General features: G+C 48.1%; 1 protein-coding gene across 16 annotated transcripts in view; it reads left to right on the top strand.

Annotated features, from left to right (window-relative positions):
• MAP7D3 (MAP7 domain containing 3) overlaps positions 1-12,281 on the top strand; it is a 1,137,171-nt gene that overhangs the window by 234,698 nt on the left and 890,192 nt on the right. For all 16 annotated transcript variants that reach the window (XM_086918652.1, XM_086918653.1, XM_086918658.1 and 13 more), the window contains exon 4: positions 8,171-8,334. In XM_086918652.1, coding sequence (XP_086774778.1) covers positions 8,171-8,334 — 164 coding nt within the window. The remainder of the gene's footprint in view (positions 1-8,170; positions 8,335-12,281) is intronic.

Below are 12,281 nucleotides of genomic sequence, written 5' to 3' on the forward strand. Positions count from 1 at the left end.
TCACATAAATATGTTGGAACTCAAAGCGGTGTTTCTGGGACTTCAAGCCTTCCTACCCAGAATCCGGCACTCGTCGGTGCTCATTCAAACGGACAGCACCACGACTATGTTTTACCTTCTGAAGCAGGGCGGAACAAGATCCAAACAACTGTCTGCGTTGGCGCAACAAATCTGGAAATGGCTGCTAAATCACGGCATTTCGATTCAGGGACAGCATATACAGGGCATCCTCAACACCCGGGCAGATGCCCTGAGTCGCACAGCGAGCGTGACGCACGAGTGGGAACTGCACGACACTCGGCTTCACAAACTGTTTCAAAAGTGGGGCACTCCCACATTAGACTTGTTCGCAACCAGAGACAATTCAAAATGCGTCCAGTCTGCGTCTAGGTACCCTCAGATTCCAGGGGAAATGCATTTCACATGGACTGGACGGGAAGGTTTGCCTACGCGTTCCCTCCGATTCCCATAATACCGCGAGTACTTCGCAAAATAAGGTTAGAACCGTGTCATGTCATTCTGATAGCACCAGCCTGGCCGAGGCAGGCATGGTTTTCGGAACTGCTACAGATGTCAAGGGGCAACAAAGTACAACTCCCGACATTCCAGAACCTCATTTCCATGAACAACGGTCAGATTCTACATCCAGACCTACAATCGCTAAAACTGTCCACATGGAACCTCATGAGCAGAATTTCAAGATCTGAACATTCCACAAGACTGCAGACATATTTTATCGCAAGCCAGAGCTATGTCAACCAACAAGACATACGCAGCGAAATGGACTCGTTTCTGCCACTGGTGTGCTAGTCAAAACCTACACCAGTTGACGGTACCCCCCGAAGGTATTCTGCCTTACCTGTTGTCTAAGGCAGGTTTGTCGCATGCTTCGGTAAAGGTGCATTTGGCGGGAATATCACGTTTCAGGAGAAAGCCGGATGAGCCGTCTCTCTGGTCTACCAGGCTAATAAAGGAGTTTATTAGACGACTTTTTAGAGCTTTCTCGCCCATTCGGCGCTCGCCAGTGCCCTGGCACCTCAATACAGTTCTGGTGCAACTTATGAGGCCGCCTTTCGAGCCTATACACAAGACAAACTTACAGTTTCTCTCGTGGAAGACAGCCCTGCTGCTCGGCCTTACATCGGCGAGGAGGGTTAGCGAAATTCAAGCCTTTTCAGTGGATAAGCCCTTTTTACAATTTCGCCAGGACAGAGTTATATTACGGACAAATCCAACGTTTATACCCAAAGTCCCTACGTCTTTTCACCTCAACGAACCAATTATTTTGCCTACTTTCTTCAGCAATCCCTCATCTGAAGCAGAAAGAGCGTTGCACTCTTTGGACATAGCTAGATGTTTAAAGTTCTACATTGAACGAACAAAGACATTCCGCAAATCCAAACAATTATTTATCCCATTTGAAGGACAAAGGAGAGGACTTCTTCTGTCAAGACTGAGTATTGCCAGATGGATATCATCGGCTATCTTGAAATGTCACGAAAAAGCAGGAAAGCCGCTTCTTTCCTAGTGACTGCTCATTCCACAAGGAAGATGGTGACATCAATGGCCTTGTTCGCAGGAGTGTCGCTGCCCGACATCTGCAGAGCGGCGACGCGGAAGAGTGTGCATTCATTTACCAAGCACTACTGTCTGGACACTGCGTGGAAAGAGGACACAGCAGTGGGACAAGCTGTTCTGAAACGTCTATTTCAATAAGGTATACTTTGCTTATCTGTTAATATTCTATTCAGTGCATTGATATATGTTTATATATATATAAATTTTATGCTATCGTTTTAGATGGTTCTATTATGTTTTCTTTCGAGAGATTACACAATATAATTAAAAGGGGAATTTAGTTTTTATTCCTATCTGAATTGTGTATTTTAGATCATGTTATAATTTTTTTTACTGCAGAACTACCTTCTGGGTTCTATCCTGGAAACGCTGCAGGTTTTGTGAGCACTACTTACTACTCTGATACAAGCATGTGAATCTATGAAAGATGCATCACTGGAGAAGGAATCAGTTACTTACCTGTACACTATAGTTCTCCAGTATTATCTTTCATAGATTCACATGCGCCCGCCCACCTCCCCGTTTCTCAGGCAGAACCTGTTTCTCGGTATTTATCCATGTCTCTCACTCGGGGACGGAAATCTGAGGCAGGAAGCTTCTGCTGGGGAGTGTGAGGGCAGGGCAGCAATGCTGATTGGCTAACTTTTGGACCAAACAATGAGGAGGTCTGGTTACCAAATACTACAGTCCCTATGGGCTTTTCTATGCAGTTTTATTCTCTATGATACTGCTTTGGTCATTCTGTTACCGTGAGACTCCCACCATGACGACGGGGAAGATACAAGCATGTGAATCTATGAAAGATAATACTGGAGAACTATAGTGTACAGGTAAGTAACTAATTCCTTCCACTTAACTTCCACGAATGACCTCCTTTTCTGTTGGATGGTTACACTGTAGCCTGGGTAGAAAGAAATCCTGTTCCAATTATACTTCAAGCTACCCTGCTGTTGCGTCGCTGTTGATATGCCCACCTTGTCTTTGTATCATAGCATCCGAGCTATTTGCATTCGTGCCGGGCCCCTGGTTTGGTTCTGCTGCTTGGTGGTCTGGAGCACTGCAGCTTCCCCTCGTCCCTTAGCCCAGGTAAAACCGTGGTGAGCCAAGATTCGAGGAACTGTTCCACTGGGGTTGTTCTCCGTCCCCTCAGGTAGGCTAAATATGCGGACATTGTTGCATCTCTAACTGTTTGGCCTTCTGCGACTGTAGTTGCCTTTCCTTGGTCTGCCAGTTGACTAGTGTTTTCCCCCAGCACCTCTTCCATGCCATCATCTCTAGGACCCAAATCTTTTACATGGTGCCTTATCTTGTCCATGTTGTGGCTTAGTGGCGCCACTGTGAAGGCCACCCTGTTTATTTTATCTGCGATGGCCGTTTTGCCTTCCAGAATTAGATCTGTGAATTCCTGGTTTGACTGAGGGGTGGGGTCTCCCATATTGGGCTCCCCATTAGGGGCAGTGCCTGTGCCATTCTAGCTATTCCCTCCTCAATTGGGTGGTTGAATTTAGAGGCCGTGCACGGGCCCGATTGGGATTTGATAGCACTTGAATCTGACACTGAACCACCAATGAGTTCAGGATCCCGAGAGCAAGGGGTAACGTTATGTAACTTGCCGGTTGATGCGACAAGAGGAAGAATCCCCAGGGCTACCTCTGCGACGGACATTAAGACCAACCCTAAAAGTTCTATGTGTTGGGCTGTACAATTATATGTGATCCGTGGGTGAATCAGTTCTGGGCAGGTGATCTCATCCAGGTGTGAATCTCCTTGTTTTTCGCTGTAGAGCTCTCTGGTTGAAGGAACTTCATGTCCGCCCCACTGCTGTTCAGGCAGCTCAGCCAGAAAGTCAGCAAGTGGGGAATGATTAGGCCCCTGCTCTCAATCCTCTTTTGTGCTCATGGGGGCGATGATCCCACCATTCCATTGTTGCAAAGGGTGCCTCTGCAGCAGGTACTCTAGGACCAATGGTCTCAGAGGTCGGGTCACTGGGAAGACAGTGTCTCTCTCCATCAAGTTGCCAGAGACTCCATCAGGTGGTGGATGAAACGTTCTCACCTGCTGCAAGGAGTTCCGTTTCATCAGTCGCCTCCAACACAGGCAATGGTCACAGATGCCTCAGTGCACGGCTGGGGTGCTCATATGGACCAGCTTCAGGTACAAGGTCTCTGGTCCGAGACAGAAAGAAGCTATCATATAAGTTTCTTGGAGCTACGGGCTGTCCATCTGGCGCTCAAGTCCCTGTACCGGTCTCTGCACTCCAGCCACATTCAAGTTCAGACGGACAACACAACAATGATGAACAAACAAGGAGGCACCAGGTCACGAGTTCTGTCTCTGGAAGCTCAATCCATTTGGCGGTGACTTCTGGCAAGAGGTCTCTCCATCGCTGCAGTTCACCTTTCAGGAATCCTGAATGTTCAGGCGGTCAGCCTAAGCAGATTCTTCGTAGAAGCGCACAACTGGGTGCTCAACGAAGACATCGCTCAGGAGGTGTTTCTGCAATGGGGAGTGCCAGACCTAAACCTGTTCGCAGATGCGGCAAACGCGAAATGCCCGTCTTCGTGTCCAGATTCCCCCAGCAGGGATCACGGGGAAAAGCACTTTTGATCACCTGGTCTCAGACATTGCTGTACGCTTTTCCTCCACTGCCTCGGATCCCGGCGGTGATACAGAAATTCTACAGGACCAACACCAGGATGATCCTGATAGCGCCGGAGTGGCTACGCCAGTGGTGGTACCCGGATCTCCTCCAGCTGTCAGGTTCTTCACCGTAAGCTGCCCCGCCGCCCAGTCTTGCTGACCAAGGACGAGGGGAGGGTGTTTCACCCCAATTTCTCTTCCCTTCGATTGACGGCATGGCTCCTGAGGTCATCCAGTATGTCCACCTAGACCTCTCGCTCTCGGCTGACTGTATGGACATCCTGAGGGAAGCGAAGAGGCCCTCCACCAGAAAGTCTTATGTTTTCAAGTGGAAGAGATTTTACATTTGGTGTATGGACAATGCTCTTGATCCGATTCAAAGTCAGGAGCAGGTAATTCTCCCATACTTATTGAACTTGGCAAGGTCAGGCCTGAAGTACCCCTTCATCAGGGTTCACTTAGCGGCAATCACAGCCTATAGAAAGTCTAATTCTTCCTCATGCCTGTGGTTAAAGATTTCTTAGAGGGGCTTAAGAAAGTGTTTCCACCAGTGAGGTCCCCCTCTCCTCCCTGGGAGCTTAACATCGTACTTACCAAGTTGATGGGTGCTCCTTTTGGGCCTATTCATAAGGCATCTTTGCAGCACTTTACCTGGAAAGCTGCTTTTCTGGTAGCCATCACCTCAGCCCGCAGGGTCAGTGAGATCCAGGCCCTGTGATGCAAGGAACCTTACACAGTTTTTCATGCCAATAGAGTGGTGCTAAGAACAAATCCATGCTTCCTGCCTAAGGTGGTCTCGGATTTCCATATCAATCAGACCATCACTCTGCCTACTTTCTTCTCTCAACCAACCACTTCCACGGAGAGGTCTTTACACTCCCTAGATCTCCGGAGGGTTTTGAAATTTTACCTAACTAGAACTCTTCCACTTGGGAAGTTTGACAGGCTCTTTGTTAATTATGGTATAACTAATGCTGGTCTGTCAGCTTCAAAAAGGTCTATCTCGAGATGGATCCTCTCCTGTATAGCTCTGTCTTACCAGTTAGCTAACAGGGCAAACCACGTGCACATTCCACTAGAGGGAAAGCTTCTACAGCAGCTCTCCTACACAACATTCCGATATCTGAGATTTGTAAAGCGGCTACCTGGCCTTCAGTACATACCTTAACCCGCCATTACTGCCTATATTCAGATGCACAGGCCAATGCCCAGGTGGGGCAGGCCTCCTTGAGGAATTTGTTAGCATAACTGCATTATAAATGTGATATTGATTCATGTTTTTGCTGTGTACTTGATTGCTCGTCCGCGAGACATTGGGTATGGGTGTGCTAATCTATTCATAGATTATGACTATTGATGAGTATCCCCTGGATGTTTGTTGCTCTCTTTCTTCCTTAGGGGTTGGGAGAGTATAGGTGCAACTATACAAACCTATGTAATTTCAGCATTTTGGCCATTATGGAAATATCTTAGGCTGCATAGATATGTTTTCACGTATGCATATATAGGTGTATATATGTATTGGAGTGTTGCGTCAAATCCGGTCTGTATGGGGAGCGATGCGATACCTTGTATGGATTCTGGGGTACAGGTTCTCCGGTAGAAAGCGGCTCGCACAGGCACGATACGACTATCTTCAGGGTGGTGACGATCTTCGGTGCAGCTGCGATGCGCGGCACAGTGTTGATCCTCCTCTGCGGCGGCCCCTCGATGTGTTGGTGCTGGACTCTGCGATGATGGTCGCAGCAACGGGTTGCAGTCCGCAAGCAAGCGGTGCAACGGTTCTCCCAGTGACAACAGGCTCTGCAACGATATTCACAGCGACAAGATTCTTCCAGCACCAGAACGATGCGCTCCCCAAGCGAACGATGCGTCTGTTCTTGCAGCGGCAACAGGCGCTTCACTTCACTGCAACGCAAAATCTTCTCGCACTGTCAACAATGCTCTCCGCAAGCGAGCGATGCATGCAGATTGTAGATTTTCTTCTTGTCCAGCTCCCCAGACAGCAGGAAACAACGTCCAGGGGCCCCACAAATGGATCAAGCAATCTAGGAAGGTCAGAACTCACACAGCAGAGTTCAGGGGGAAGCTGCGGGTGAAGTCCTTTTGTTCCTGGGACTCCTTAACAGGAGGCCAGCTCTCCTCAGGCCCTTGGAGATCTTTTGAAGCAAGGGGACCCAGCAACAGCAAAGTCATTCCCCTCTCCTTGGCAGAATAGCAACTGCAGGTCAGCCCACAAACACACAGCAGGACAGTCCTTCATCTTCAATCTTCAAGATTTTCTCCTTGGCAGAGGTTCCTTCTTGATTCCAGGATCATCTAAAGTTCTGGGGTCTGGGTATTCCTTTATTTACCAATATTTCCTTTGTTCTCTGAAGACAGAGAGACCTTTGCCTTGTCCAAACCAGTTCTGGTCAGTCCTGGAGCACTTTGTTTATCTGACTGCTTCTTTCCTTTGTGTGTGTGTGTGTGTGTGTGTGTGTGTGTGTGTGTGTGTGTGAGAGAGAGAGAGAGAGACACAGAGAGAGAGAGAGACAGAGAGAGAGAGACACAGAGAGAGAGAGACAGAGACCCACCCTCCCACCACTCAAAATGCAGATGGAGCTATTCAGCCCAGTGCTGATTGGAAAACGAAATTCGCAGTATTTCACTATCAGAGCAGGTCAACCACACTAGTACATGCTCTACCTTTCAGATATACTCCACCCTGCCCAGGGGGTACCATGGGCCTTCCATAGGGGTGTCCAATGTGTACAGAAAGGTAAGGGTTAGGCCTGGCCACTGGTCAGGTCAGCATGGCAGTTAGCAACTGCACACAGGCACTGCGGTGGCAGGCCTGATACTCCATTTTAGGGCTACTCATATGAGTGGCACAATCAGTGCTGCAGGCCCACTAGTAGCAGTTAAATCACCAGCCCTGGCACACTCAGTGCACTTTACTAGGGACCTACTGGTAAAACAAATATGCCAATCCTGGATAACCAATCACAATAACTATTTAAACAGAGAACATATGCACTTTAGCACTGATCAGCAGTGGTAAAGTGCCCAGAGTCCTGTAGCCAACAACCACAGGCCAGGAAGAATAAGGGAGGAAGAAGCAAAACGTTTGGGGATAACCCTGCAAAAAGGACAATTTCCAACAGTCCACACCACACATGTTCACTAACCACTACTGTGTGGATGTCGAAAGAGGCCATCAAGCTCAAGTGTGCCATGCTGTACTGCATGCACGATTTCAATATTCTGCAACCTCCTTTGGCTAGCCACCATTTTGGGAAGAAGTGCTTTACATTCTGTTCAGAACATGTGTATTTACAGCTACATGTGCCACGAACAGAAAATGTTACTTAACCTGTGAACATCTGTTTGTGGCATGTAGTGCTGTAGATTCACTTGCGCCCGCCCTCCTCACTGCAAACCTTTGGTTGTTGCAGATATATTTTTAGTTTACCTTCATATCTTCATCCTTGCATGGTAATCATTGTGCATTTTAGTGCTCTGTCTCCAAAAATGTAGGAAAACAGCTTGACTATGGAGTCAATGCTCAGGCGCATTACCAGTCATAGGAGGAGTCACTATACCTTGTGACTCGAAAGACTTCCTCAAGGAAAAACAGGTTTGGACGCATCCAAGCCCAACACTAGATGGCAGGAGTATACAGAGCATGTGAATCTACAGCACTACATGCCACAAACATGTTTGCAGGGTAAGTTACATTTTCCTTTGTCTTTTGCCCTCAGGTAAATACTTATAAAATAACACACACCTTAAATGAAATGCATGGTAAGATAATCAGTGGTAAATGCATTATTTGACATTATTAAACCTCCTTTTAGTTGTACTGTGCCTCTGTCAGTATTTTTGCGATTTGTATCTGTGTGTCATTAAAGCTTTCTTGGGGGAGTTTAATCTATATTTTTAGTTAATTTGTGAATATTCTCTTTTCTAGCTGCCAAAGAATCTCAGATGATCGAAAAGGAGAAAAAAGCAAAACTGCAATATGAAAAGCAAATGGAAGAACGACAGAGGAAGATGGAAGAACAAAAGATGAAAGAAGAGCAGCGAAGAGCAGCAGTAGAGGAGAAAAGGAAATTGAAAACAGAAGAAGAAAGGGTGTGATACCAATTACAACTTTATGAAAATTTGTGTTTAGACTTACAAATTATTTCAAGCTGTTTTTTAAATAAATATAACACTTGATATTCAATGTTGAAAAAAGAATGTTGAAAGCAAACACAAGGAGATGATGGACGGACCGCTGAAACTTTTCAGACACTCCCCTCCAGTCAAAGAATGTTGAAACAAAACCTCCAAGGTTAACCAATTTAAATGATTTGGTGGCAAATCACTACTTATATGGATTGATAAATGCTATAAGATGTTCCAGCATTACATGAAAGTCTTAATTTTTACTCTTAGCATATAATGAAGACTTAAACATAACGTGTACGTTCTTCCAGACACTATCTTATTGCCATAATCTGGATAGATACCCCTCTGGTGCCGGATCCTTATAGAGTACTGTTTGAAGGACATTTCCATCGTCTAGATTACAGTGCTGGAAATTATTATATTCCAAAGCATACTTGCTCAGTTCTCCTCCTCCTACAACTATGTACATTCCCCATTATCAATTTGTAGTGCTCTCAGTAAGCGTCCAACTCCTTACAAAAGCCAATAATAAATAAAGAAGTAGTTGAATGGTGGCATGTACGCCCTCTAGCATGAGTGCCCTCTGGGATTTTGATTTTTAAACTCCATACAAAAATAGTACATTTGCACTTGCAGTATAACAGTGGCACATTTAGTTAAATCCTTTTCAGAATATGTACCACTCACTCATTAAATATATATTCCTCTGCACTTGTGACGACTCATCCCAGGACTCTGTAAACTTGCAGCTGAAAGTCGGAATCAAATCAAAAATCCCTCCACTGCCATGACAGTGGAATGAGATTCTTGTGGTTATACTCACTGTTTGATTTTTGTGAAATATGATGTGTTTTACACAAGCAACTTCACTTTGGTCTCATCTGTCCAAATGACATTGCCCAGAGGTCATGTGGTTCAGGCACATGCAGTTTTCCAATCTGAGCCTTGCAGACAATCAATCAGGCTTTATTAAGCGGGGCTAAGCATCCAATGTTCTTTTCAGATAGAAGAGATTTCCTCCTGATGACCCCACCTAAAAGCTGCATTGTTAAGTTTTTAGGTCAAGCCTTTTAGACTGCGCATGCTCTGTGTTTGAGTGATATTGTGGCTTATGAAGAAGGTAGATGGTCTTGGAGACCGCCATATGCTTACCATTGGTTTGCGTTGTTTGTCAGTCTCAAATGCTTGCTTCTTACTTGTGTACCAGCTTGTCAATCTTGTTTGTCCCTTCCCTGAACCTTTGTCTCTTTGCAATTTTAGGATTGTCTGGAATCTCAGATTCCTCTGCTTGCTTTTCAAGCGATAATGTGTTCTTTTGTGTGAAGAACTCAATGAGAGGGCGTGTTTTAGAGCCATCTCCCCCATGCACGCCTCCCCCCACACATCATGCTGCTCTGTCACCCAACTGTTTCGAACCACCCCCATTCTTGTGTTCACCTGTGTGCCTCTCCCCATTGCTTCTCTCTACCCTTGCCCTCGATAATGTATCCCCAGCTTCCTTGTTGCTAATGCGTCCCCCTCCGACCCAAGCTTGATTTCTGGTCCACTCTGGAGATGCTTCAGAGTTCTTCCCCTCCCCCGTGTAGCTTCAGTGTTCCCGCTCTCATCTTGCCCTGTCAGTCCACAACAGCAGCTTCCTCTTTTCCAAAGCACCTTTTAGTTTCTTGAAGAACCACTCCTACATTTTGCAAAGCAGTGCACATCCTCGCTATTGCACTTAGCTTATAGAGTGGGGCGCGGGGCTTGTCACCATCTTGCTGTGTTTTATGTTCGAGGCATGTGGGCTGCTGAATTCATATCTGTGCATAGTCCGCCACCTAGTGTTGGGTCCGGATGATTGCACATTGTTGTCCTGGAAGAGTCTTCGAAGTATCACGAGATAGGTGGCTCCTCCCCTGGACTACAGTGCGCATGGGCATTGCCTCCATCCCCAGATTGTTTTTTTCCGCCATAGGGTTCGGATGTGTTTTCGGTTCCCTCCTTCGGAACCGATAGTTGTTCGATTTTACTTGAGACCAAAAGGTCTTTAGGCTGGGCGTCGGTATAGTTGCGTTCGGGTTTTCTTACTGACTCTCAGCTCCAATCTCCTACTGCCCTTCCACGTGCTTCGACGCGGACGGGCCTACACTACCACATTTGCTATGGAGCGGACTCCATTCAAGAAGTGTCCGCTGTGTCACTCAAAATATTCGCACCTCGACGTGCACCCCGTGTGCAACACATGCTTGTCACCGGATCACCGTGAAGACACCTGCATGGCGTGTTCAAAGTTTAGGAGTAAGAAAACTTTGAAGATTCGCCGGGCTAATCGACTCCAGGCACAGTTGTCGGCTTCGGCGCCCCCACCTGATGACATCTTTCAAGAATCGGTCGAGGAAGAGGACGACGTACAAGAGTCGGACTCAGGCCCCGCGTCCGAGGAAGAGACCTACGACGCGGATGAGGAGGCCTGCGACGAAGTCTCCGGTGAGGTAGGGGACGACGAACTGATTTGTGCCACGATGGGAGATAGCTCAGAGGAAGAGCATCCCCAACCAGACTCCGGGGTTACCCCCCGTCATACGGCCCAGGTCGAGGGATCGCCTTCGGGCCTTACCCAAGATCTTACTATGAGTCCTACGTCCCCGCCTCCGGGCCCGGTCACGGACATTTCTAACAAAAAAACGAAAGTGAAGCCAACTGGTCCCGCACCCTCGGATGCGAAACCGAAACCGAAAGTGGCGTTGGTGAAGAAGGTTCTGGAGGCGTCAACTTCCACGAAACCCAAAATGGCCGACTCGAAGAGCCATGCCAAAATGGCCGACCACAAGAGCCGCGCCAAAATGGCCGACTCGAAGCCCTCTGGGTCGGCGCCGAAGGTGAAGGCATCCGACGCGGCTGCGTCGGCACCGAAAGGGGTCGCGGACCCGAAAACGGCTTCGAAGAAGCGTCACGCTGATGGTGCGCCAGGCCATGGGGCGTCGGCACCGAAGAAGAGGCCTACCGGCGACCGGACTCTCGGAGACGAAGAGTCGCTCGCGACGGTTCAGCCCTCGGCATCCCTTACAAAGAAGGTGGGAGAATCCTTAAAGCGGATCCAACAGTCCACTGTTGTTCCCAGCCAGGACACTGTAGTGCCTAGGCCCACGCCGAAGCCTGCCAAGGAACAAACGCCAATTCGTTTTACCCTTCCTCCCAAGTCGACGCCGAAGGCCTTCGCGCCTAAGCAGAGCGGACACTCTCAGGAAGTATTGACGCCGAAGGCTGCCTTGGTGGTGTCGAAGCTTCGGCTCCAACCGCTCGCGGTGGAGGGACGTCGTGAGGTGACCATCGACGCCAACACCGGAAAATTGTCGCTCCTCAAACGAAAGATTACGTCGGAGCCGCCATTGGAACCTTTTAGGATTCCACTTAAGAACAAAAAGTTCTCTGCGGACTCTTCGGCTCTGATGGAACCTCTGTCTCCACAAGCCATGGAACACTCGCCGGCCCATTCCCCAGTGCCTGATGTGGACGAGGAGGACGACGAGTACAACTATCCTGCGTACTCGGATCCGGAAGAGGAGCAGGTGCCCTGGACAGCAGGAGGCGACACGGACGACCCGCAGTCAGGCCAGGACACTCAACTTTTCGCCGCGAAGACGTCCCCGACAGAGGACTCGGCGGCGTTTAATGCATTAATAGAGAGAGCTGCAGCGAACCATGACGTCGAACTGCACTCAGACCCTGTGGATGCGGACTTCTTAGTCGACACCTTCTCGGTAGCCGAAAAGCAAGTCAAGACGCTACCGATGCTCAAAGGGGTGCTGAAGCATGCACAGGAGGTATTCAAGGAGCCCACCCGGGCGCGGGTGGTCAATCCTCGCATCGACAGGAAGTATAAGGCGGCGCCCACGGATCCCACGTATATTAAGGGACATTTGCCATTG

The sequence above is a fragment of the Lissotriton vulgaris genome, chromosome 4_1 (assembly GCF_964263255.1).
Source record: "Lissotriton vulgaris chromosome 4_1, aLisVul1.2, whole genome shotgun sequence".
NCBI classification, from domain to species: domain Eukaryota; kingdom Metazoa; phylum Chordata; class Amphibia; order Caudata; family Salamandridae; genus Lissotriton; species Lissotriton vulgaris.